General features: G+C 40.5%; 1 protein-coding gene across 3 annotated transcripts in view; it reads right to left on the bottom strand.

The window, feature by feature from the left end:
- Positions 1-27,836, bottom strand: part of usp49 (ubiquitin specific peptidase 49) — a 71,263-nt gene that overhangs the window by 20,741 nt on the left and 22,686 nt on the right. For all 3 annotated transcript variants that reach the window (XM_041195429.1, XM_041195430.1, XM_041195431.1), the window contains exons 2-3: positions 21,050-21,199; positions 13,349-14,824 (exon numbers count right to left, since the gene is read on the bottom strand). In XM_041195429.1, the coding sequence (XP_041051363.1) occupies positions 13,349-14,761 (1,413 nt within the window). In that variant the 5' untranslated portion in view covers positions 14,762-14,824; positions 21,050-21,199. The remainder of the gene's footprint in view (positions 1-13,348; positions 14,825-21,049; positions 21,200-27,836) is intronic.

The raw sequence follows: 27,836 nt of genomic DNA, 5'->3' as shown, positions 1-27,836 counted from the left end.
ATTTTAATGATTTCATTATTCGTTGCATTTTGTTACAATGATACTATGCAAGGCATTTCCTATGTGTAAATATATGTCAGAGAAATGCAAAAACTTGGCCAAATTTATTTCAGCACTTTGTATTTTCCATTACCACAATATGAACTAACTAAACTGACTACATTTGCAACACAAATGTAGCATTAGTGCCAATTGTTGCTGTGAAAGAAGGAAGCTTATGCCACTTTCTCCAGAGGCAACTCAGGCCCTGACTCGAGACTTCAACAATGTTAGGGGAGATGGTGCGTAGCGGTAATGCCACTGGACTAGTAATGCAGGGCCACAGGTTAGTATTCTGGGAACACTGGTTAAAATCCCACCACAGCAGCTGGTGAAATTTAAATTCAGTTAATGAAAATGGAATGCAAAGCTAGTCTCAGTAATGATGACCATGAAACTATCAGATTGTAGTAAAATTCATCATGTTCATTAATAACCTTTAGTGAAGGAAATGTACCATCCTTATCTGGTCCGGCTGACATGGGGCTCCTGATTCATGGCAATGTAACTATCCTCTAAAATGGCCTAGCAAGCCGCTCAGTTCAAGGGCAAATAGGGATAGGCAACAAATGCTGCCCTTGCCAGCGACACCTATATCCCATGAAAGAATAATTTTAGTGCTAATGAGATTAATGATGTTGCAGTTTATTGTGCAAATGCAGGGTATGACACCAGCGCTCAGTGATCTGAGGACAAAGTAATTGAGGATGTTATTACGAAAGGGGTTACATCTAATTGAGGCAATTGTTCATCATTTAGTGATGCAACTACATAATTCCTCACCTTGGAATAGCTTAACTTGTCTGTGGATAACCTGATATTCAGATGATTAATTGACTGCCTCATTTGATATTTAAATCTAACATTCCAATAAGTGGTCAGATCTTTCCATATATACAGCTAAATTCATTTTTTTCCCTCCATTCCTCAGTTGAGGGGACCCCTTTCCATCATTGATAACTCATGTAAACTTGGAGCTCTGCTCAGGGATGTGTAAGAGTAGCCCCAGGTAACTTACCCTCTAGTTAAACTCCACCCTAAGATGAGCAAACTGGTATGAGCCCACATCTTACTACTGAGGCGCAAGCAATAATGCAGGAGATACGTCCATAAAATGAGATGCGTCCACTAACCATGCACGTTAACAAACATTTAAAATACATTCCGCAGCATTGGTAAAATGTCCAAATTAGTACATCCATTTCTTCAGTTTAACAAAAAGAAATCTACAGATCTAGACAACTCAGGGGTACAAACGCTTTCTTTCCCATTTCTGCTGCCTGAAGATGTTGCCTCATGCAAAGGTAGTTAACCTAAGTATCCATTAAGAGCTTACAACATGAGTGCTGTCAGTTGTAACCCTCTCTCTGTAGCCTCCTCAAGCCTACCAGTTTCTGAAATCTCTGCACTTCTCCAGTTTTGGCCTCTTGTGCAATCCTCCACCTGGGTCCATGCCTTCCGCTGCCGAGGCCTTAAGCTCTGGAATTCCCTCCCTAAACCTCCCTGAATTTCTTTAAGCCACTCTTTAAAACCCAACCTCTGACCCACATTTTGGTCGCCATCCCAATATCTCACATGGGCTCAGTGTCAAATTTTGTTTGATAATGGTCCTGTGAAGCACCTCGGGACCTTTTACAATGTTAAACGTGCAACATAAATGTTGCAACACATTTGTGTTATTATGCCACAAGAGCAAATAAAGACTCTGGTTCCAACCACAATGTGCACACAGTCCCCCCAAAGTGACACTGAAGAACAGTCAAGGAGGTAGAAGTCTGGGTGGTTTTTCTCAGAAGCACTGTGGCCAACTGTACCACTTATACTGCTCCACTGGCTGAGATCAACTAACTCTGTAACTCTGTAAACATGGAATCAACATGGTTCAATCACACATTCGCATTCAGTCACCAAAGACATGTATCTGTGCTTTTGGTCAGCGCAAATGAATTCCTAAGTAAAACCCCTGCCATTCGGGGGAGGGGGCGGGATTACATTCCCACGAAACCTTGCAAAAGAAGAAATCACGAACAACAAACATACTTTACAATGAGAGTCAATTAGATAGGTTCCAGCCATCCTAAAATTTGACATGGATCAAAGGCAACAAAAATAATGTTTTTAATAAATTTAAAGTGAAATTTAGTGGAGAAATTGTTTAATAAAACTTGGAAAACAAAAAAATGTAAAATTTGTCACACTTACAGTACTTTAGTTGAGAATGGAGGTGGACTGTGATCAGGAATTAAATCACAGCAACAAGGAACATCCAGATGTAAACAATGGCAGACAACGCACGTGCACTGTCTACTGCAGGGATTACATCATGGACACATCCCTTTTTTAAAACTTTATTTAGGGAGCTCTTCTTTTTTGGCATTTTTTAAAGATGGCTTTTATTTTCTAATCTTTAAAACCATGGATAAGTGAACATTTGGGCCCACAATGGGTGAAAGGCTTTTGCCCGGATAAGCAAATTTGTGAACGAGGAAGTTGCAAATAACTGGACTGCACAGCTGAGGCTACCCTAACATCATATGGGTGAATTCGGTGCTGATCTGAGAGAACTCTGCTTTTCTTGTCTAAACTACTTGATCAGTTAGAAACCACCTGTTTATGCCTGGCTAATTTGTGTGCTTGACTGCAAGTGCATGGAGCCCTGCTTTGATTAAGCAGCTTAACTGCACTCTCCAACTGATAGTGCCAGTGATATATCAACAAAGGCTGCACCCCTTTTCCACAGGAGTGGCCAGGCAGGCTCACACATTAATCTTTCCTTTTGACTGGGAAATATGTCACCCTCCTTTATTTTAAAGAAAAGCCTCTGGATTTTCTCTCCATACCTGACAGTTCTACAGTTGCTAGTTATCTTCCAATACCTCAAACCAACTTCAGCCATTCTTCACAGAAGATTAAACTTTGTTATTGTAGAACTGCAATGTCAACTTGTTTGATAATAATCCTGTGAAGTACATCGGGGCTTTTCAAAATGTTAACACACGTTTCTGTTGTTACATAACAAGGGGGAAAAAAAATCCTGGTATACAACGCCACCATAGGCACCCATTTCCCAAAAGTGGCATTGAATAATAGTCAAGAGGTAGAAATGTGGGGTTCTTTTCCTGGGAGCACTGTCTAACTGTACCACTTCTAATTCTGTCACTTTGCAATCAGTGATCACTGGACAGTGATGATGATCTGCAACCATAATTAATTTTTCCTCCTCATAAAGCAGAGAGAGAGAGAGAGAGAGAGGGAAAAAAAATGAAGGACAATTGCATCCTCTGTAATTCTATCTATCTGAACTACTGGCCAAGCCAGCATAGACCAGGAACCTCTATGGTTCAGTGACATGCTGCCTTTACCACATGAACCTTTGGTGAAGCTACATTTTACTGACTAGATGTGAGGAAAATAAAAAAAAAACACTCTTTGCTGTTATGCAATACTGCATATAATTAGACTGATGTGCTGCAGCCCCAGATCACCTTGTCTGGGGACATGGGGGATTTATTCCAACCTCATCAGGCTTGATTCAACACACACTAAATTTTCCCAGATGATCATAGCATATTTAAAAATGAGGAGAAAAGCGTAGCACGAAGATTCCTTAAAAAGCTGTTTGCAGGGAAAAACATGGACAGTTAAAAGAGATATCAAAAAACAAAGAGCAGACTGTACTGTTACTAATACCAGCAACATTAGAATCGGTTATGGTATAGGTTTTAGAAGGAGTTAGATTCAGAAACACAAAATCTTTAAAAGTGGGAGGATAAATTGATTAAGCTTTGAAAATAACATAAGGGGTCCTAAGTTTTATTAGTAGGATCACAGAATGGGAAAACAAAGAGTTAATGTCAAACCTTTACACATAATTTATTAAAAAATACCTGGAAAAACTCAGCATAATTATAGCAGAGTTGGAATATTGTCTGCAGTTTTGGAATTTTACTTTAGCAGGGATGCAGAAGAGATTCACTAAGATGTCAGGGATGAGTAGAAACTAGGACACTTTTCACCATAAGAAAAAAGGTTAAAAGATCAAAATGATGTGGGGCTTTGAGAAGGCAAACTGGAGAAAGCCATTTCTCTTGCCTGGTTTGCCAGTACTAGATGGCATTAACTTAAGATGATTGCTGAAAAAAACAAAAAGGATGTTAGATTTTTTTTAAATTCAGAGGATTGATAGATTGGACGACTTAAAAAAACAAAAATATAGTCAACCATACATATTTTATTATAATAAAAAATCAGATTATTTGAATTTTCTAACAGCTTCGCAATATCAATGCCAGTGGAAGTATCCGTTCCTTTTATTCCCCAAATTTTCCTGTTCTTCAGACATGTGCTAATCAATATTCCCTCAAATTTCCCCACGCGGTGCATGACTCATTTCTTACACTGCACGGTCCTTTTAGGATTGATGCAAGCCACATCTTAAAGGGACCACTGCTCACGCACACAGTCTATTTGTTTGCCTGTGTGGCATGTCTCCAATTGCTGAGCAGCAATGGAGAATGTTGGTAGTGGTATGTTGAAAATTTGCAAATGGCAAATTTAGGAGCTATCATTTCAATTCCAAGATACTGAAGTTATAAGGCCATAAGACATAGGAGCAGAAGTAGGCCATTCGGTGCATTGAGTCTGCTCCACCATTCAGCGAGATCATGGCTGATCTGATAATCCTCAACTCCACTTTCCTGCCTTTTCCCCATAATCCTTGATTACCTTACTGATTAAAAATCTCCACCTTGAATATACTCCACGAGCCAGCTTCTACAGCCCTCTGCGGTAAAGAATTCCACAGATTCACTACCCTCAGAAGAAATTCCTCCACATCTCTGTTTTAAATGGGTGACCCCTTACTCTGAGATTATGCCTTCTGGTCCTAGACTCTCCCACAAGGGGAAACAACCTCTCAGCATCTACCGTCAAGGCCCCTCCCTAAGAATCTTATATGTTTCAGTAAGATCACCTCTCATTATTCTAAACTCCAATAAGTACAGACCCAACCGACTCAACCTCTCCTCAGAAGAAAATCCCTCTATCCCTGGGATCAACCTAGTGAACCTTCTCTGGACAGCCTCCAATGCCAGTGTATCTTTCCTTAGATAAGGGGACCAAAACTGTTCACAGTATTCTAAGTGTGTCTAACTAGTACCTTGTATAGGTTTAGCAAGACTTCCCTATTTTTATACTCCATTCCCTTTGAAATAAAGGCCAACATTCCATTTGCCTTCCCCATTACCTGATGAACTTGTATGTTAGCTTTTTGGGATTCATGCACAAGGACCCCCAAATCCCTCTGTGCTGCAGCTTTCTGCAGTCTTTCTCCATTTAAATAATATTCAGCTCCTCTATTCTTCCTGCCAAAGTGCATAATCTCACATTTTCCTACATTATATTCCATCTGCCACTTTTTCGCCCACTCACATAACCTGTCTATATCCCTTGTGTCATTCTCACCACTTGCCTTCCCACCTATTTTTATATCATCCACAAATTTGGTGATAGCACATTCACTTCCCTCATCTAAGTCATTAATATATAATGTAAATAATTGTGGCCCCAGCACTGATCCCTTTGGCACTCCACAGCCAAACCTTTATTCATGCTAATATACTACCCCCAACATCATGGGCTCTTATCTTATTAAGTAGCCTTATGTGCGGTACCTTACTGAATGCCTTTTGGAAATCCAAATATATTACATCTACTGGTTCCCTTTCATCTAGCCTGCTAGTTACCACCTCAAAGAATTCTAATAATTTTGTCAGGCATGATTTCCCCTTCATGAAGCCATGCTCACTTTCTTTGATTAGATTATGTAATTCCAAATGCTCTGCTATTACATCCTTAATAATAGACTCCAACATTTTCTAAATGACAGATGTTAAGCTAACTGGCCTATAATTACCTTTTTTTTTGTCTCCCTCCCTTTTTGAATAAGGGTGTTACATTGTTAATTTTTTTAATTAGTAAATTTTTTCACATCAACTGAATTTCATCTAATGGTCTTTTGCGAAGGCTAACACCTTCAAATTGTTTGTTTGAAATGTTTCTTTGCAATAAGTTGGCTGGAGTTAGGTTGTAATATACTTGTTGGTCAGGATCTCAATGGGTGTTTGGGGAGGTGGGGGGAGAGGGGTGGTGGAGAATGCTGTTATAGAATGGTTACAACACAGGAGGCAGCCATATGGTCCATCATGGCTGTGCCAGCTCTTTGCATGAGCAGCACAATGAGTCGCACTGCCCCGCCCTTTCCATGTAGCCCATCAAGTTTTCTCTCTTCAGGTGCTTTATCCGATTCCCTTTTGAAGGCCACAATTGAATCAGCCATGTGACTCCAGACCCACAGCAATGTGGTTGATTCTTAAATGCCCTCTGAACAAGGGAAATTAGGAATAGGCAATAAATGCTGGCTGAGCCAGCGACATCCATATCCTCTGGTTCTCGATCCTTTCACCAAAGGGAACAGTTTCTCCCTATCAATTCTGTCCTGACCCCGTATGATTTTGAATACTTCTATCAAATTTAAAAAAGACAACCCCAGCCTCTCCAATCTTCCCACGTAACTGAAATCTCTCATCTCTGAAAGCACTTCCACACTTACACTTACACTTCTCATCCTTCCTAAAGCACAATGTCCAGAATTAGGCACAACACTCCAATTGAGGCTGAACCAGAGTTTTATAAAAAGTTAATCTTAACTTCATAGGCTCTGATGAAAGGTCACTGACATGAAACAGTAACTCTGTTTCTCCACAGGTGGTGTCAGACCTGCTGAATATTTCAAGTATTTTCTGGTTTTATTTGATAATAACCTCCTTTCTTTTGTTCTCTATGCATCTATTTATAAAGCCCAGGATCACATATGTCTTTTTAGCAATTTTTGCCAACTGTCCTGCCACCTTCAGTGATTTATGCACACATACCCCCACGTTCCTACACACCTTTTAGAATTGTATCCTTTATTTTATATTGCCTCTCCTTGTTCTTCCTACCAAAATGCATCACTTTACACTTCTTTGTACTAAATTTCATCAGGAATTTTTCGTGCCAATACTTACTCGATATCAGTACGACTGGAGTGACATGGTAACACTCTGAAGAGTTTAAAAGATATAACATTTTTGCAATATCTTAAGTGTAAGTTGGTGGTTTGCTTAATTTGTCTACTAAAGCCCTGAAGGTGTAAAAGTTTTTAAATTGCAACCAAGATGGGTGGAAGGCTGAAGAGATGAAAAGTTTTTATCTATAAAATTATCTAAAAAAACGTTGGGCCAGTTGAAATTTTAGATGTAAAGAAACGTGACTGGAGTTTTTCTTTGTTTATTTTTAGGATGTGGACATCACTGGCTAGGCCAGCATTTATTGCCCATCCCTAACCGCCCTTGAGAAGGTGGTGGTGAGCTGCCTTCTTGAACTGCTGCATGTAGCGTAGGTACACCCACAGTGCCGCTAGGGAGGGAGTTCCAGGATTTTGAAGGAACAGTGATATATTTCTAAGTCAGGACGGTGAGTGGCTTGGAGGGGAACTTCCAGGTGGTGCTGTTCCCATCTATCTGCTGCCCTTGTCCTTCTAGATGGTAGTGGTTGCTGGTTTGGAAGGTGCTAAGGAGCCTTGGTGAGTTCCTGCATTGCATCTTGTAGATGGCACACACTTTGTTGCCATTGTGCATCAGTGGTGGAGGGAGTGAACGGTTGTGGATGAGGTGCCAACCAAGCAGGCTGCTTTGTCCTGGATGGTGTCAAGCTTCTTGAGTGTTGTTGGAGCTGCACTTATCCAAGCAAGTGGGGAATATTCCATCACACTCCTGATCTGTGCCTAGGTGGTGGACAGGCTATGGGGAGTCAGGTGGTGAGATACTCGCCGCAGGATTTCTAGCCTCTGATCTGCTCTAGTAGCCACAGTATTTATATGGCTGGTCTAGTTCAGTTTCGGGTCAATGGTATCCACCAGGATGTTGAGAGTGTGGGATTCAGTGATGGTAATGCCACTGAATGTCACGGGGCAATGGTTAGATGCACTCTTGTTGGAGATGGTCATTGTCTGGCACTTGTGTGGTGCAAATGTTACTTGCTACTTGTCAGCCCAAGCCTGGATATTGTCCAGGTCTTGCTGCATTTGGACATGGGCTGCTTCAGTATCTGAGGAATCACGAATGGTACCTAACATTGTACTGTGGGGAACTTTGTTCCTCCTTTTGTACGTGCAGTTTCCAGTTCAGATACAGTACTGAATGCAGAGGTGTCAAGTGAAATTGAGTTGTTAGACTGTGAGCTGTAGTGGACTTAACTGGAAATCAGCAGAACACACAGATGAAACACTGGATGTTGTAACAGACAGCACAACTTTTAATACTGCACCGGTTTTAGGGGAAGGGTTCAGATTATAATTGCACATCAATTGTGGTTAATTGGATGCAGGTGGAGGGCATTGATTGGGTTGTGACTGGAGCGCATATAAAGAGACTCTTGCTTGGCCTAAATAGCCAAGTGGTTATGGAAGTGGTTTGTAACCCCCAGATCAAGAGTTCAAATCTCACAATGGCAAACTATGAAACAATGTAACTTCATCTGAAACAGATGGAAACAGGTTTACTCAAAAGAGTATCAAGAGTTCAAATCTCATAATGGCAAAACTATCAAGAGTTCAAATCTCACAATGGCAAACTATGAAACAATGTCACTTCATCTGAATAGGAACAGATGGAAACGGGTTTGTACTCGAAAGAGTTACTGGGTTTGTAACCCCCAGATCAAGAGTCCTCAAAAAGAGTATCAAGAGTTCAAATCTCACAATGGCAAACTATGAAACAATGTAACTTCATCTGAAACAGATGGAAACGGGTTTGTACTTGAAACAGTAAAGAGACTCTTACTGACACTGGGGTGAGGATCAAGCCAGGAGGTATATACTTACGATGTTTCACTCTGTGAATAAATATAAACTAAGTCACCCTTCACCAACTGGCTATCAGCAATTTAACATCAAATAGGAAGAAATTGTGGAAGTGATTCAGATGAGGTGGACAATACAAATGAAGAACATAGGAACAGAAGGCTTTCAGCCGCTTGAGCCTGTTCACCTTTCAATTATATCATGGTCAATCTGTATCTTAACACCATCAACCCACTTGGGTTCCATGACCCTTTATACCCTTGCTTAACAAAAATCAAACAATCTCAGTTTTGAGCTTTTCAATTGATCCCCAGCCTCAACACCTTTTTGGAATCTAGATTTCCATTGTCATTTGTGTGAAGAAGTACTTCCTGATATTGCCTCGGAACAGCCTAGTACTAATTTTAAGGTTCTGGACTCTCTGCAAGACGAAGTAGTTTCTCGCCATCAAATCCTTTAATCATCATAAACACCTCAATTTGATCTAGCCCTTCATCTTCCGTGTTCAAGGAAATATAATCTAGTTTATGCCACCCATCCTCGTAATTTAACCCTTTTAGCTCTGAAGTCCCTGAAGGAAGGCGGTGTGGAAGTTCTGAGCAAGGGTGTGGTGGGGCATAGGTACTGTATGGATGAAGAGAATCTGAAGGTTTGAAAGCTTCTGGACAGTGGAGAGGAAAGCAAGATTATTTTGTACGCTGAAACTTTAGAAATCTGATTTAAAATTTTTAAAAATTGAATAAAAATCTTGCATGGTTAATATGGTTGCAATTTTAACTATATGGGATTATATAATGGGCAAAATGCCTTGTTTTGTGTTTCAGACATCTGTTTCACTGTTGAAATTAACTGCAGAAAACATTCTGCAGAAAGGCAAAATGGTTAGGCCATACTTTCTGGGGAGTGCTGACATGAAGCTTCAATCAGAATATTGTTACTCTGCCCCTCATATTTTGTTATATCCTATCCAACTAAGATGAGGTCCAATATGCAAGTCTGTAATTAAATTGGTTGTAAATGCAAAATCCTAGTAACACCACTAATTATTCCCATATTGTAACTGAATTTACTCCTAGAGTAGCTATATTAGATTTATGAAAAGGACAGGGAATAAGACCAAGTGGACAGCTCTTTCAAAGAGCTGGCGCACAGCATGATGGACTGAATGGCCTTCTGGGCTGTAGTAGTTCATAATTCAGACATCAGCTGGCTTACTTTAGATTTTTAACCTCCATGTGATTTTAATTTCCCAATGAATCCACCATTTCGATGGTGCCAAAGGAAAGCAGGAATTCCTATATTTCTCTCATCGCTGTTCTTGAGGTGGCCACAAGGAGGTATGTGAGAGTTGCTCAGGGCAATGTGCTCAGTAAATAAATCAGCTCAGCGTTTCTGAGGACTTAAGTTCAAAATGGGGTTTGCAAGGTCATTCGATTTCCTACCGTCTAGTGTGAAAATGTACTGTAGCAAGTACACGGTACTTTAAAAATGTGGCATTCCCTTTTCCCTGCATCTATGTTGTTTGTTGATGTTATTTCTGTTGCTTTGTACAAATAAAGAATGTTTTCTGTAACGACTGCACTGGTTTCCTCTGGGTATGTGACACTGAACTTAGAACAGGAGGTTCTTGGGAGTATGTCAATATTTGAAGGGGGAGCCAACAGAAAAATTTGGAAAATACTGGTTCAGATGAGAAAAGAAAGTTTTGAGCCTGGGGGGGATCACAGCTATGAACAAGCATTCTGTAACATAGCTTCAGTTAAATTTTTAAATCCAATACTGTTCATATTTTCACAACTTACACTGACAAGTTTAATAGAAAATTAAACGTAGCCAAGTCTCTCTACTCCACTATTCCTTGTCTCGTTGCTTTACAACAGGCAGCATCTGCAGCCCAGATGGAACCTGCTCCCAGGTCTCCGCCAATGTGACTGACTCAGCTCTAGGAAGTGCAAAAGGAGCCTAGGAAGGGGCCACATTCCAAGTTTCCCTATCTGGGGAGATTGTCTGGCTTTCTGTTCTCAACTGCTGTTGTGACCTTCTGTTGCAAATGCGAATGTAGCTATGCAAGGATTGGATTAGGCTCAGCTGTTCCACGAATAACCACGAGCAGTCACTACCTTGGCTGACACATAAAGAGTGGCCCATAACCAGCATCTAACCCACCTTGTGGGGTATACTCTTGCACCGTGAGCAGTAGCATACCAACAAAAGTAAGGACAGGGAGAATCACACAACCTGAAGGTGCACAAATAGCTCATGGTGTCACTTTTTAGGATTATGCAATTATATGCTTTGTCTTTTTTTTAAAAGTCTTGATGAAATCCTAAATTAAAGTGCATCTATATGTCTGGATCTTAATTACAATTCAAATTCGTATTTGACTACTTCTCACAATTTAATTGGTTTGCTGTCCATCATTTAAGTTGATATTTTCTTGGAAATTTATCCATTGTAGGAAACATTTGCTCATCTTTATCTGCTAGAAGGTGTGATCTCTACCGATATTGTATTTGTCACAGATTAAAATAGGCAAGAAAAATAAGTTAGCCAGCAACTATACTCAAGTGTCTTTCAAACGCTTAAAACGCTGGTAATATGGGTTTCTCCCTGCTGATGGGTCCTGTAACATTATACCTTTGATGTAAACCCGGAAACCCAGTTAAGCAATGGGAAACCTCATTATATTGCAGAAAATATTCCAGCGGAAGCAATTTCAAAACCTGAAGGTCTCTCTCTCTGTTCCAAGTTCATGCTGTTTATAGATGGCAGCAACACTGATGACACTGGCAGCAATGTCTGAACAGTGCTTATGCAGGAACGGTGTGTGGTGCAGCTGTTCAACAGCCAGGAACGTAATGCTCCAATTCCTGATTGGCCCACTCTTGTTCCTCTGCTTTGCCCCTGGGGGCAGGAATGAAACCACCTGCTGAGGTGGAGCTGTCTGTCTCTGGAGTCATAGGTGCCATCTTATTCACAGTACAGGACTGCTTCTAGAAGCTGTTAATATAAATAAGGTATGAAAAACCCAGAGTGCATAATGGCTTGACCTGAATCATCATACTTACATATGTTCATATTTAATACTGCTGGGGTTTCACTTTGCTTGCTGCCCTACAGTCTACTGCAATGTAAATGAGCTGACCTAAAGGTATTCCAGCTGATACCATGGGAATTTAGAAGAGCAGCTGGAAGGAACCATTATAAAATAAGCACAATGAGACAAATAAACTGTACAAAGGCAATTTGATCCCAAGCATGCCATTTTTAGAAAAATGGCAACAATATCTGCCCTGAAAGAGAGGGTGGTTAAGTCAAAAACATGGATGCATACCTCCAACAGAATCTTCTGTAAATACTTCAAAAACCTATTTATTTTACAGAACCGCTTGCAGTGGAAGCAGTTCTGCATTATGACGCAGCTGCCCCATATTATAAATTTACCCCCCTTGAAGCACAGGGAAACTTCAGGGGGTGGAAATATGCACAGTTACTCAAAGACTGGGAACTTAACTTGTCATGGATCCTCCTGGTGATCTACAAATAAAATGTGAACCGGAGTCCTGGAACACAAGCCATGCAAAACTTACAAGACTTACGATGAACTCGTAACAAATTATTAGTTCAACCAATTTGTGAGATATAAATCATACCCGACAGATCATTATTCAGCCTCTACTTTGGTGCAAAAGGCTTGCCTTCAGTGGTATGCTCTACTTCAGTGACAACATGAATGGGGGGGGGGCCATAGATTATGATCCAAAGGAAATTTTTTTTTTAAATCACCAGGAGTTCCTTTCCAGATTTTTACCCAGTGAGTGGTGCTAGAAAGCGCATGGGTGCATGGTGGGGAAGAATAAGGTTGGGCTCAATTCTGATGCTTTCCTGAGTCAAATAGCTTGCCAAGGCTCATTATCAAGACACACATGTTAATAATGGTCACTTGGGCACAGTAACAGTAACCAGGGAATTGTACTGTAGTAACAAACAGTCCCTTCAGGACAGAAGTGATACTATAATTAAAAAGTTAAGCCCAAGGTTAGAAATAACTTGAATGTACTCTCACTAGTATTGTTGAAAAGCTGATCGCTAAATAATAAATGCTAACAGATAGGGAATGAAAAGGGGATCAAGCCCTCAGTTACAAAGCAACCTTTTCAGTTTTCATTAAAAAAAAAGTGAAGGATGGCAATGCCAAAAGGACATAGCTTTAACTTTTATATTAAGTGCAAGCAACTTTACTGCTACACCTCATGCATGTGATAACTGATAGAAGAGCGCTGTCACTGGCTACAAAGTGGAAAGTATTCCATTCAGCAGCATTGTCATCTTTCATCTTGACAAGATCAGATCAGGAATGAAGAATTAAATTAAAATAAGATTGCACACACTGTCATTTTCGTTTACCTGACTGAGCAGCTGCCCGTGAAAAATGGTGTTCACCACCTTGAGAACCTGCTTGGTGAGCTTCCTTTGAGAAAAAGGAATGAGGATCCTGTGCTTTGTACCTTCCGATTCCAGCTCCTGCTGCACTTTGTCCAGTAATTCACACAGAAATTCCTGAGCATCTTGCTGACCATATCCCCTGAACGCCGGGATCAAGCTCCATACAGAGTGCAACATAGCAAACGGAGATACCAAAGCCCATTTCCCGGACCACATTACTCGAAAGAGCGTGTGAAGTTCATGGCAAAGAGAGATGTGCTTTGAACTAGGTTCCTTGGGTTGAATAAGTTCAAGGTTCCTGGCCATAGAGGCACCTCCATTCAAACCAGCTGGCATGCTGTATCTCCCTGAAGTTCCCACATGATCATTTCTTCCTGCTATGCAAGATGCAGGACCAATCCCCAGCGTGACCTTGTTAGACAATCTCGTTTTCCCATTTGTGGTCCTTGCCAATAATTCTTCAGTCTCACAGAGATCAAGGGTTAAGAAACACTCTCTGAACTTCTGCAAGTGACTGAGTACTTGCAGGATGGAGTTCATGTAGCAGGTATTACCAAGGTTTCTTAGACCCGTAACACCAGGAGTTACCACTGGCTTACGCTTGGCAGCATAATACCGCTTCATTTTGTTCCTTTGTCGTTTTGAGGTAGGGGCAGTTTGTAGCACCTTTTTTCCAGTTGGTTTTCTGCACTTTCTCGAGATATGGTCCTCCTTCCGGATTTGAAATAAAATCCTTGCACTTTTCCTAGGTGGAGCGTTGGCAAGCTCCTCCATGAACTTGCGCTTTAGCTCCTGTCGGCGCTTCCTTGCTTCCTCCTTTCTTCTATCCATTTCCTCCTGTAGCCGCTTTTCTTCCAATCTACGTTTACCGCTGGTAGTTTGTTCAAACCAAATGCGCATTGCCTTTGTTAGCAAAGACTGGCGTCTGTGCCAAAGAGCAGTGAACATCTGCTCTGTACTATGAGTCTGCCCTTTTCTGTTCTTCTGGAACGAACAAGGAGATTCCCCGCAAGCCATTGACCGCAATGCCCTGCCATTGCGTGCCATCGGACTGTACTTTTGGTTCTTTATTGCACTTAAAGTGCTTCTCAATAGTTTTAAATCCCCTGTAGCATTGTCATTCAACACATAGTCGTCACAAAGATAACAAAAGACATAAAGTTCATTGACCTCCATAGCCAAAGGATGCCTAGTTTCCTCAAAGTGTTTGAGTGCATGCTCCTCAATGTAGCGACCACAAGCCACATGGGAGCATTTAAGACAGGCCCAAACAGACTCAGTGGTGTTGCAGTCCATGCAATGCCACTTCTGGGGATTCAATATGGAGTGATTTTGGGCGAGTCGCAGACGCCCTACATGCTTACACCTATCCATGGCTTTAAAAGCTCTCAGAAATATTCTGGTTGTAGTATCCTTGACCTGCTGTACTGTTTTAACCTGTAGGAGAAAAGACAAAAAAAAAAAATCAGCCACTGAAACTTTATAACAAGCTGCAAAGCATCAAATTAGAACATTTTCACAGAGATAAGGTCCAAGCCCTGTAAGTGCCCCAATTCTAATGAACTACCTTTGCCAAACATGCCATTGTTCATTAAAGTGAAGAACAAAAAGGCAAATCATTTCCTTTACAGCTTCTAACCACCAGATCAGGAACGGCACATCAAGAGGCTTTACTGCCCCCTCATGTAGTTAATAAAGGGTTACAAGCTTTTAACAAAGGATCGCAACATTCTCAGAGGATAACTGCATCAATTCTGAATCTAGACATGAAGTTTGACGTTGGTTAACCCCTAAAGATACAATACATGAAAATAAGGTATGCAAAAAAACCCAGAAGTTTAATATATTTCTTATAGTGGCAAAAAATTCTAAATATATGGGGGTCGGGGGGATGGGCAGTGGTAAATAGGATAAAGTGCTACAAGTGCTACAGTATTCAAAGAATGAATTTAAGGGAGCCAGGCTAGCTTTCTGGTTTCTTTTTCCACGATTAGGGAAAAAAAATCATTGCGAGATATTGTGAAAGAGTGATCACCATACAAACTTACATGCAGTATAAGAACAGACAATGAACATATTTGAATGCAAGGCTACTTGACTGGAAAACTAATAGCATGATAAAATGGTACATTGTCCAGTTTAAATGGAAATATTGGCAAATAGAACTACACATCAGAAGCAGAAATTATTTAAACAGTGGGAGGAATAGGTTAAAAATTGAGCTTATTCCAGTAAGGAAAAATAGAAGCTCGACAAAGATTGGGTTGGTATAGATAACTAGGGAAATCAGGGAGATTTTGAAACCAGAAAAGCATTTATCATTTACAGAGCAATTAAAAAAAAAGTAGGATAACTAAAAATGGAGATTAGAAAGGAATAAAAATAGTATGAGTGAAAATTAGTTACAAAAAATTTATGAAAGTACATTCCTAGCAAGAGGATAGTCGAGGTTTTGGTATAGTGGTGAAAAGGAGTAGAGATTAAGGGAATGACAGATGTACAAAATGTGTACTTAGCCTCATTTTTACAGATAAGATGGATATTAGGATTAAAGAAATACCACAGAAGCAAGGAAGTTTATAGTGCAGGAGGCAGCCAGTAGGCACACTGTGTCTGTGCTGGATCACTGCTAGTTAAATCTATAATTAATTCAACTTCTTTGCGATCGCCCCAGAATCTTGCATCTTTATTTCAAATATTTATCCAGTTTTCCCTTAAACAACCATTCCCTGTGGAAAAGCATTCCATGTTCCTGCGGCCCTCTTAGTAAAGAAATTTTTCATTCTTTCTCCTCGATCATTTAATGGCAATTTTCTATTCAACCTATTAAAATTCCTCATAACTTTAAAAATCTGCTCTAAATATTCACTTTACATTCTCCAGTAAAAAACAGTACCAATACTTCATGTCGTTCCCCCCCACCACCCCTCTTATAAGTATAAGGCTCTCATCCTTGCATCACCCAGCCAAATCTACATTATACAGCCTCTAGCACTTCAATGTCCTTTCTGTAATGAGGCACCCAAAATCTCTCACAATAATCTAACAATGGCCTCATCAATGCTTCGCACTAGAGGCGACTTTGGAGTCATTAAGAAAGGTTATTGTTTAACCAAAAGGGAAGTCATTATTCAAGGAACTGGTACAAAAGATGTTACACAAACGTAAGGTAGATAAATCAATGGGACATGTTTGTTTACAATCAAAGATCCTGGTGAAATGCTACAATTTTCCAGAATTTTGCTCTAGCGATTTGGACAGTGGAAAACGTGACATTCTTCAAAGAAAGAAACATGGTAAAACAGAAAGTTAAAGATCAGATAAGAGCTTATGATATAGATTGAAATTACTAAACACTTGAAGAAAACCAAACTAACATGGATTCCCAAAGACAAGGCATACTCAACACAAGGTTTTTCAAAAAAGTACTTTAAGGGGAGAAAGGAAATTCAGTGCATTAGTTTATATATATGAGTTTTCAAAAACTATTCATTAAAACACTTATGGCAATGATAATGGCACATGGAATTACAGGAGAGATGGCCCCTATTTCCTGTAAGGGCCTATTTAAAATGCTTTTGCAGAGCTATGAAGTGAGCACAGTTTAAAAACAACCGACTGGCACCAAGATTGCAATTGCGCTTTATAGGCCTGAAAGAATGGCTAACATGGGAAATGTTACACTGAATGATTCAGTAAGGGAATGCACCAAGGTTGACATTCAGACTGAGCAGATAAAAGGGAGCTCCATACCGTGAAGAGATAGATGAGCATTTTAATGGCAAATTTAAAAGGCATGTAACGAAAATAGCGTGATAATATCAGGCGACTTTAACTATCCTAATATAGACTAGGAAAAGCAGTGTTAATGGCATGGAAGGGGAGGAATTTGTGATACGCATGCAGAAGTTAATCCAGTTCAACAGAGAAGCAGTGCTGGATCTGGTTCTGGAAAATGGAGTAGGGAATATGCAGTGTGTTACAGGAGATGATCATCAAACTAACAGCGATCACAGCACAATTTAGAATGATGTAGTTATAGAAAGAGGCAAGAAAATATCAAAGGTAAAAACGCTCAGCTAGGGAAGAGCTAATTCCAGTGATTTAAGAAGGGATCTAGCACAGGTAGATCGGAAAAGATGATTGCCAGATAAAGCAATGACAGAGTATTCAGGGAAGAGGGGATTCAGGCACAAACTGGACATAAGATAAAAAACAAAATACTGCGGATGCTGGAGATCTGAAATAAAAACAAAAAAATGCTGGAAAAACTCAGCAGACCTGACAGCATCTGTGGAGAAGGAAACATAGTTAACGTTTCAAGCCTGTATGGCTCTTCTTCAGAGTTAAGAGAAGTAGAAATGTGATGGAATTTATACTGTTTAACGGGGGTGGAGCAGGTGAAGCTGGATAGGTCAGTGATAGATGGGATTGACAAAGATGTCAAGGGCACAAGACAGAGTGTGTTAATGGTAGCAGTAAGGGCTAAAGAAGGTGCTGATAGCGGCATAAAGATAAGAAAGCAGAATATGTGAATAGTAGAACAAGGATCAGCATTCTGTGAAAGAACAACAGAGAACAAGTAACAGATGGCCCTTTTGGGGGGGTGGGGGAGGGGGCGGTGGTTGGGGAAAAGAGGATAAATCAATGAATAAAAATAAAAATAATAAAAAATAAAAATAAATTTTAAAAAGGGATTAAAAAAGGTGGAGGAGAGAGAGTTCATGGTCCGACGTTGTTGAACTCAATGTTAAGTCCGGAAGGCTGTAAAGTGCCTATTTTCGGAAAATGGAGGTGCTGTTCCTCCAGTTTGCGTTGGGCAAACCGGACATATTCTTTAGGAGGAAAAAGGCAGAGCATCGAAAATTAACGGACCCGGTATGAGAAAAGAAATAAAAGTTAAAATAAAACAGAAAAAGGCTTATGACAAATGTCAGCAGGAAGATTCAATTAATAAGCAAGATTATAGAAAGTACAGGAAGTAGAGAAGTTATGAGATAAGATTAGTAGGAAACATTAAATTGACCTCTAAAACTTAAAAGGCTAAAATTTTATAAACACATGAAGTGTAACTGATTAGCCAGGGAAAGAAAAGAACAGAATGCTGTTAATGTTTCAGATCAATGACCTTTCGTCAGAACAGTTCTGATAAAGGTTACGACCTAAAACATGCACACACACTATCTCTCTCCACAGATGCTACCTAACCTGTTCAGTATTTTCAGCATTTTCTGTTTTTGTTTCAGACTTCCAGCATCTGCAGTATTTTGCTTATAGCTATGGAAAAAATTGGGCCTATTAAGGGCAAAAAAAAAAATCTTCATGTTAAGGTAGAGGACATGGCTAAAATATTAAATGAGGATTTGACATTCTCTTCCTTTGTGAAGACAGATGCAATGAAAGTTACACTAAGAGAGGCCAGGGGAGTTCTGGATTGGATATTAATGGATTGAGGAGATGCACAAAAACACATTAGTATTATTGAAAGTTGGTAAGTCATCTGGTCTGGATGGAATGTGTCTTGGTTGCTGAAAGAAGCAAAGGTGGAAACAGCAGAGCAGTGGTCACAACTTTTCAATTGTCATCGGATGCAGGAGCAATGCCAAAGGATTGGAGGGTTGTTAGTGCTACCCACAATTCAAGAAAGGGGAGAGGGGTAAACCAGAAATCTACAGGCCTGTTCAACCTGACACTAGTGATGTGGAAGTTATTGGAAACCATTGTCAGGGATAAGATAAAATTTAATTTGACACGAACAGTTAAAGGAGGAGAGCCAACGTGGATTTCTTTAAAAGGCAAATCATTTTTGACTAACTTGACTGAATTCTTCTATGAGCTAACACAGAAGGTTGAACAAGGTAGTGAAGCCAATGTTGTATATATAAACTCCCCTGGCCTCTTTTAGTGTAACTTTCATGACATTCTCTTCCTTTGTGAAGGCAAATGCAAGTCCTCGCTTAATATTTTAGCCATGTCCTCTACCTCAACATGAAGATTTTTCTTTTGCCCTTAATAGGCCCAAATTTTTCCCTAGCTATAAGCAAGATACTGCAGATGCTGGAAATCTGAAACAAAAACAGAAAATGCTGAAAATACCAAACAGGTTATGCAGCATCTATGGAGACAAAGAGTGTGTGTAGTAGATAGTGATGAGAATAGTTATAGGCTTTAGGGTACCATAAACAGGATAGCAAAATGGCAGGTGGAGTTCAACGTGGAAGAGTGAGAAGTGATGTATTTTGGGATGACTAATACATAAAGACAGTATACCATGAATGGCACAATTTTGAAAAGTGTAGATGAGCAAAGGGATCTTGACAGTTAGATACAAAAATCCTTAAAGACGGCAGGGCAAGTTGGTAAGGTGATTGAAAAGGCAAATGGGTTACTTGGTTTTAATAAATAGAGGAATAGAATAGAAGAGATATTATGTTAGAGCTTTATAAATCTGCTGGAATTTTGTGGATGATTCTGAGCACCATACTTCAGGAAAGATGTAAAGGTCTTAGAAAGAGCACAGGGGTAGTTTTCAAGGATGAGGAGCCTCAGCTGAGAGGTTAAAAAAGTTCAGACTATTTTCTTTGGAACAGAGATGGTTAGGAGGCGACTGAACAGAGGTTTATGATGATGAGACGTTTTGGTAGAGTAAATAGACAAAACATTATTCTCTCTGGCAAGTGGGTCAATAACTAGAAGTCAAAGATTCAAAAATGGCAAAGAATCTAGTGAGGAGATGAGGAGAAACCATTTCACTACATTGTTGTGATCTGGAACATTGTACGTGAAAAGGTGGTGGAAGCTGATTCAAGAAATAATTCTAAAAGGGAGTGAGACAGCTGCTTGGGGATGAGGAAGTTACGAGGTTACGGACAAAGATGGGGATGTGGGGCCAAGCACAACTGCTCTTTCAAAGAGCTAGTACAGGCATGATGGGCCGAATGGTACCCTCATGTGCTTTCAGTTTCTATGATACTCAGCACTTAGCCATGACATATCTCACTTGATGAATGCTCAATCCAAATAGTGCCTACGTCCAATATTTTATTTCCCATTGTGTGAGGCAGTGTGTGATGAAGCTTTAGATATACAGACAAGAGGGTCCTAGATTTCATTCCTGGCCAACTGCAAATGGAATCAGCCTCTGCAAATGGGTTACGGAGTGGAAAACTCAACCAAGATGCCGATTGCTGGTTCCTACACAGTGACCACTGCTGGAAAGTACACAAGTGGATAGAAATATATTGGGTAGACTAGTCTGTGAAATTCTCTTCAACTCAATAGTATGCCAACACCTACTGCCTAGGTTCACCAAAGCAGACTGATCACTTGACAAAGATATCAAGGGATGGCTGGCAGTGCAGAACAAGAGTCAGTGACTTCTAAAGGAAAATGGTGAGAAAATTTGAAAACAAATAAGGATTAGTAGGTACAATGCTCAGGCGAAGGGACAAGATATAAAAATCTATCTCCCATTGGATACATTACAATTGGCAGAAGCATTTTTAAGAACAATTAAAGGATATTAACTGCAAATCACATTTCTAATCTTTGGAAGGGCTATCCCTGATCATATTCCTGAACACTATAAAGGGAAAATAAGGAAAAATTTAACGCTCAGGTTCCTGGCTACACACATTATCATGAGAAAGTATCTGTACTTACTTAGACATTCTTAAATCTTCTTCCAACAACAGAGTGGTCACAGTATGAAGAAATACCATCTCAGCAAGCAATAGTCACAGCACTGTACCTCCACGATACATTGCTAGGAACTGTCAGGATACCATATTACAGGCAGTCAACCTTACAGCTCTGAAACATTAAAAAAGATACCTTTTAGTACCGAGTACCACTAAGATTGTGTCCCTCAAACCAAGACATTTACCACGTTCAAAGTATTTTATGTAGTGAATGAGTCTGGCAATATATTGAGATATTTTAAGAGAGCGAAGCCTTCCGTAGCGAAACAGAATATTAATGTTTAGACAATGCTATATCTGTAAGCATCACTAACTGGTATCATCTGCATTCTATTTGTTACTTCCCTTTCTATCCCAAGAGGTATATGCACAGCTGTGGAGGATTGCCTTTTTATCATTTTAATATGCAGATACCCCAAGACTACCCACCAAAATGGCTGTCAAAATTCATTTGGTTGAATTTTGATGTAAAACTGTGTGAAAATCGTCACAGGAACTGCAAAATCTGTAAACATCTAAATGAAAAAAAAAATGATCTAATTTTCTAATGATATGCCAGCCCGAGGGCTTAATTGTACCAAGTGGTCAGCTACTATAACCAGCAGATTTCACCAATACCCAATGATATGTAGTGATTTACGACATCTGTGACTACGTGCTGGAATTACAGAATAAGGTTTCCTATGCTACTTTATGGCATTATTTAAAATGTCATAATATCATATATGACTTAGAGAACAGAAAACTTAAACAGGACATCCATATTAATGCATGGGTTAACATCCTCATTTATTTTCCATTCTGCTGTATGATGTACATTGCATCTGCCATACCTTGTCTTCCTTGAATGCACATTAAATGTAGTTAACCCTTGCAACGTGAAGTGGAGGGGAGGCTGAGGAGGGCAGAGGAAGAAAGCCATACATTGCAGTGAGGGACACATTAGATTGACATTCCCTTTCATCCCAGTGAACAGCATGGTGGAAACAGTAGGGAAATATTTCTAAACACATTGGGGCAGCAGGAAAAGAATGAAGACAGTGGCCAGAGGAAGCTTTTCAAGTCACAACAAGGGAGAAGGGACACAGCAGGTTAACTTTTGTTTGGTGTGGGGGGGGGAGAGAGAGAGAGAGAGAGAGAGAGAGAGAGAGAGAACGGGGAGGAAAGAGAGGGGGAGGGGGTCGGGGGCGGGCGCCACAAGAGAAAGGAGCAGAGGACATGAACGAGAAACAGTTTCAAGCTCTCTCTCAACTGGGCAGCGAGGGGAAATCTTCCAACATTCTTTTTACTTAAAAAGGTGCATAAACGGTAAAATAATTACTAAAAGCCACAATTAAAATATTTCTTCTCTATCCCATCAAGAGACTGCAGAGGCTAGGGATGGACTGTTGTTCAAATCATGCATTCAGACTTAGGCCTCTGCCATTGATCAATGACAGACAGAGATGAATGGAAGTTCCAATTGGCTGATTTGATCAACATGCACAAAGAAGGCACATTGAGAAAGTGTGAGGGGGCTTTAACAGAATTAACATGAATCACAGACACGTCATTTGTTGCAGGATTTTTTCCCCCCCGAAGCGTTTCAACCACAATTATAAAAGCACACTACAAAAAGAATTAGATGGAAGTCACTTAAAATAGAGAAAAAAACAACTCCACAAATTGCTGCAGGAATCATTAAATACAGAGAATCAGGCCATGAATGTAACGTGTGTTCTGGGGGGGAAAGAAAACCTTGCATCATGACAGCTCTGCTGCTCCGAAACCTAACACTAACTGTCTGGAATAATTGATTTCAAAAACCGCACTTCATATTTGTCAATGCTCTTAAATTGTAGTAGTGCAATCGTAAAGTGCTAATGGAGTTTAATGTTTTTTTTTAATAAAAGCAAAACCTATGCAAGAGGAGTGCATTTAATATTTCAAAACTCTGATTTGGAAGAATGGCATTTTACTTGTCCACTAACACACAAGCATATCATAGTTCAATTATATCTTTATAGTGGCACAAGTCAGCTTAACACTTAGTGCTAGACCCATCTCAAAATACTCTATTCCAAAAAAAAGGGAGTTTCAATTTGTCACAGGCAAATGTCGATGCCAATGGAATCTAGCTCAGCAGATTCTGATCCAACCCAAAGCTCCAACAGAGCATTTTCACTTATTCTAGTCTGGGACAGCAAAAGATCTATCTTTCCTCATTCACCAGCAAACTTTTTAAAATTCTATCCTTATTCTCAGCATGCAAGTCTTGCTAACTTACGTTACCCGAGTCCCATGCATTATCTTTAACCACTGTGTTGAGGTTTCTCAGCATCTTTCAAAAAAAAAAAGGCAATTCAATCTAAATTAGAATTCTGTGGCTAACCGGTTAAAAATTACAAATGGGACAGGTTTATAGAATTTCCCTTGAACCCGCACTTCCGTTCTTCCTTTTCCTTTGCAAGGCACTGGCTCTTCCTGTATGGCTCCATAAGAACCAGCAGTATTCTGGTACATTGCGCAAGTACAGCTTTAGGTAGTAAGCGCTGATATGCTATTTGTGGACAAAAGCTGAGCTATGGCTATTTTTTCTCCTTTTGAGCTCAGGGACAGTGACATTGCAAAATGCTGCATAGCTCAGCTAATAAAGGAAAATAATTTGATACTGAGCTACACAGACCATATAGTTCCATGTTTGATTCCCATCTACATGCTGCATTAACTCACTGAAATCACCATCTCCTCCTCAGGCTACTATAGGCACCAAGCCCTCTCCAGTACCTCATTCACTATGTTCTGTGTTGCGAGCATCACCAAGCTATTGGTTCATTACTGGAGGAGTGAAGGAGAGGGCTCATCCTATCCTGTTGGGACAAGAACAAGTTAACACTTTCAGCAGGGACGAGCAGGAACCCTGCTGAATTTTCTTTGTTTGATTCAAGAATCCTGAAGCCAATGTAAGCACTTCTAATCAGAGCTCAGCACAGAGTAGGGACTGAACAAGAAACCTTTCTGGTCTGTATGGCTCCTAGGCACATAGTTATGTGTATCAAGATTAGACAGGGCTTCTGCTGCTCCCCAGCTTTGCAAAGAAGGATTTGCATTTGTGAAGAACTTTTCAGGGCCTCAGGGTGTCCAAGAAGAATTTCTGAAGTGTGGTCACCGTAGGGAAACACTTTGGCAAATTTGCATACAGCAAGATTCCATAAATATGAGATAAATTGCCAGTTAATCTGTTTTAGTGATGTTGGTTGAGGGATAAATGTTGACCAGGACATGGGGAGAAAAGCCCTGGTGATTTTTTAAGTGCCATGGGATCTTTTACAAACAACTGAGGGCAGCTAAGGTAAAAGCAAAAAATTGTGAATACTGGAAATCCAAAACAAAAACAGAAACTGAAATACCTGGAAAAACTCAGCAGGTCTGGCAGCATCGGCGGAGGAGAGCACAGTTGACGTTTCGAGTCCTCATGTAGAGTCTGTTGAAGGGTCATGAGGACTCGAAACGTCAACTGTGCTCTCCTCCGCCGATGCTGCCAGACCTGCTGAGTTTTTCGAGGGCAGCTAAGGCTTTGGCAAGGATGTCTGAAGGACTGCACTTTCGACAGTGCAGCATCCTTGCAGTACTTAAGTGTCAGCCTAGGTTATATGCTCAAATTCTAGAATGAGGCTTGAACCCATGACCTTCTGATTCCATGGGGAAAGTACTACAAATGAGCAAGGCTGCCACATCGTAGTACAGGACCGCTGGTATTTTAACTAGGGTTGGTTGTGGCAGCTCTATACAGCTGCTTTAAATATTTTACTTTAGATTCCAGAAGGCTAGCATCAATGAGACAATCCCTAGTGTTTATTAGACCCAGCTGCCTTATGCCAGCAGCCTTCATAAACCAATGTAGAACTAAGTTACAAGTGCTCAGGAGGAACAATTTGTCACTGGAATAATTGAGCCACATTTTTGTAGACACCAGAAGCTGGATCTTGGATGCCAGACTCCTGGAATCGAAATTTAAACAGCAAGAATCACACAGCTCAAAAGAGTACATAATCTCCTGAACTGGGAAGGTTGCTGACAATATTTAGTAGTTTGGTGGAAATGTTTCCTTTTAAAGTAAATTTAATATTGAAGAACAAAATGTTGCCCACTTCTCAGGCAATAACCTAACTGTCACTGTTCACTATAAACAGGCCAATTTTCCACAGCTAATGCCACTCTCTAAAACGCTGCTAGTAATTGGCATGCAAGTGAAATCAGAAATCTCAATGGAAGAAACAGAGCTACACCACCACATTTTACACTTATAATGTGCCTTTAGCACATTCCAAGCTCCTTCAAATGGGATGTGGGCTAATGAAAGTCAGATCAGTATAGAGGGCGAAAAGCTTGATCAAATAAGGCAAGTTTTAAAAGGGACTTAATATTGCAGAGAAGCTTGAGGAGGAAATTCTGAACTGTGGGGCCTTAACCGTTGAAAGTAGTATCCAATTTTGGTTGGTTTGTAGGGCAACAGGAGTTTATAGAAATAGAGGGGAGCAAGAAACGTCTTAAACACAAGGGTAAGAACTTAAAGTACACAACATTGAGTGACCAGGAGCACATGTAGATGAGTTTGAACAGGGATGATGGGTGAGGACAGGATACAGGCAGCAGAGTTTTGGATGAGCTGCAGTTTATAGAAGAAGGTTGGGAGGCTGGCTAAGCAGGCAATCCAAAGTATTACAAGCATTTACAGTGCAGGAACAAGCTTTTTGGCCCACGCCAGTGTTCCACACGAGATTCCTCGCACCCTCCCATGAGATCTTGTGTGTGAAACTGATGACAGATAAGGCATTGGAACAGTCAAGTTCAAAAATGACAAAGGCATTGACAAGAGTTTCAGCAGCAGACGGGCTGAGGTAGAAGCAGAGTTAGCTGATGTCACGGAGATGGAAGTAGACAGTTTTTGTGATAGAGAGGATAGTGGTTGCAAGCTCAAATCATTGTAAAATAGGAAGCTGAGGCTATGAATAGAAAACCCCATTACCCAAATGCTGCCCACCCCCTGCAAATTTTTCAATAAGCTTAGAATCATCAGGGAAAGGTGAAAAACTAAATATCTTTCAATTGGAAAATGCATCATGTGGTACAATACTGCAGCAGACAAGAATGGTCCCAGGACAAGACCTTTCCCTTGTTCAGTTAGTCGATTGCAGCTAGACAGACAATGGAGCACTATCAGCCTCAGTTCTGATGGATGCAACAAAGGGGATTCCTGATTTCCATATAACGGCTCCTGTCGGAAAATACTCGTGTTCATCACACACAAATGACAAATAATAATAGGATTGGACTGAGCTGTGATTTTATCCTTAGAACCATAGAAAAGTTACGGCACAGAGAGAGGCTATTCAGCCCATCGTGTCTGCCAAAAAAAGAGAAAAAAACAGCAACTAGCTTCTCATTTTAATCCCATTTTCCAGCACGTGATCTGTAGCCTTGCAGGTTATAGCACTTCAGGTGCAGATCAGGTACCTTTTAAATAAGTTGAGCGTTTCAGCCTCAACCACCAACTCAGGCAGTGAATTCCAGACTTCCACCAGCCCCTGGGTGAAAAGGTTTTTCCTCATATCCTCTCTGATCCTACCAATCACCATAAATCTTTGGCCCCTGGTGATTGATCACTAAGCTAGGGGAAACAGGTCTTTCCTGTCTATCCTATCTAAGCCCTCAATTTTGTACACCTCAATTAGGTCACCCCTCAGCCTCCTCTGTCCTAAGGAAAACAACCCCAGCCTATCCAATCTTCCTTCATAGCTGCAATTTTTAAGCCTTGGCAACATTCTTGTATATCTCCTTTGTACTCTCTCCAGAGCAATTATGTCCTTCTAATATTGTGGGTGACCAGAAATGCACTCAAAATTCCAGCTGTGGCCTAACCACTGTTTTATACAGTTCCAGCGTTACATCCCTGCTTTTGTATTCAATGCCTCGCCCAATAAAGGAAAGCATTCCATACGCTTTCTTTACCACTTTATCCACCTGTCCTGCCACCTTCAGGGACCTGTGGGCATGCAATCCAAGGTCTCTCACTTCCTCTACCCCGCTCAATTTCCTCCCATTTATTAAGTATTCCCTTGCTTTGTCTGACCTCCCCAGATGCATACCTCACTTTTCCAGATTGAATTCCATCTGCCACTTTTCCACTCATTCAACCAAACCATTAATATCATTCATTATCAACTACACAGCCAATTTTTGTGTCATCCACAAATTTCCCGAACATGTCTCCCACATTTAAGTCCAAATCATTAATACATACAACAAATAGCAAGGGCCCCGACATTGAGCCCTATGGAACACCACTGGAAACCACTATCCATGGATGAATTGTCCATAACACACATGAAGAATGGTCACTTTGGCAAAGGACCACAAGGTTTCCAGTACCCACATTCCCATATCCACAGTGGGTTTCATTATTTTCAGGAAGGATATAATGTGGGAGTTTTTTTTGGGGGGGGGGGAAGGTGGGAGTGGCGATGAGCAAATCTGGGAGCTACAGCCTTACCCCATTTGTACTGGAATGAAATTGGTTGCATCCTAAGTGGCAGAAAGAACAGACATGTCATTACAAGAGCATCCTCCCTCTCCATCCTGGGTTCACCTGCTGAGTGTAAAAAAACTCAACTGGTGTGAAACCAGCATTAGTATCCCAGCAGCCTAGCTATTACCATGGTAACAGAGATACTGTATTTGCAACAACAAAAGCTCCTTTCTCTCTCGTG

This window comes from Carcharodon carcharias, chromosome 9 (assembly GCF_017639515.1).
Source record: "Carcharodon carcharias isolate sCarCar2 chromosome 9, sCarCar2.pri, whole genome shotgun sequence".
Lineage (NCBI taxonomy): Eukaryota > Metazoa > Chordata > Chondrichthyes > Lamniformes > Lamnidae > Carcharodon > Carcharodon carcharias.
This window is presented reverse-complemented; position numbering and strand designations above follow the sequence as displayed.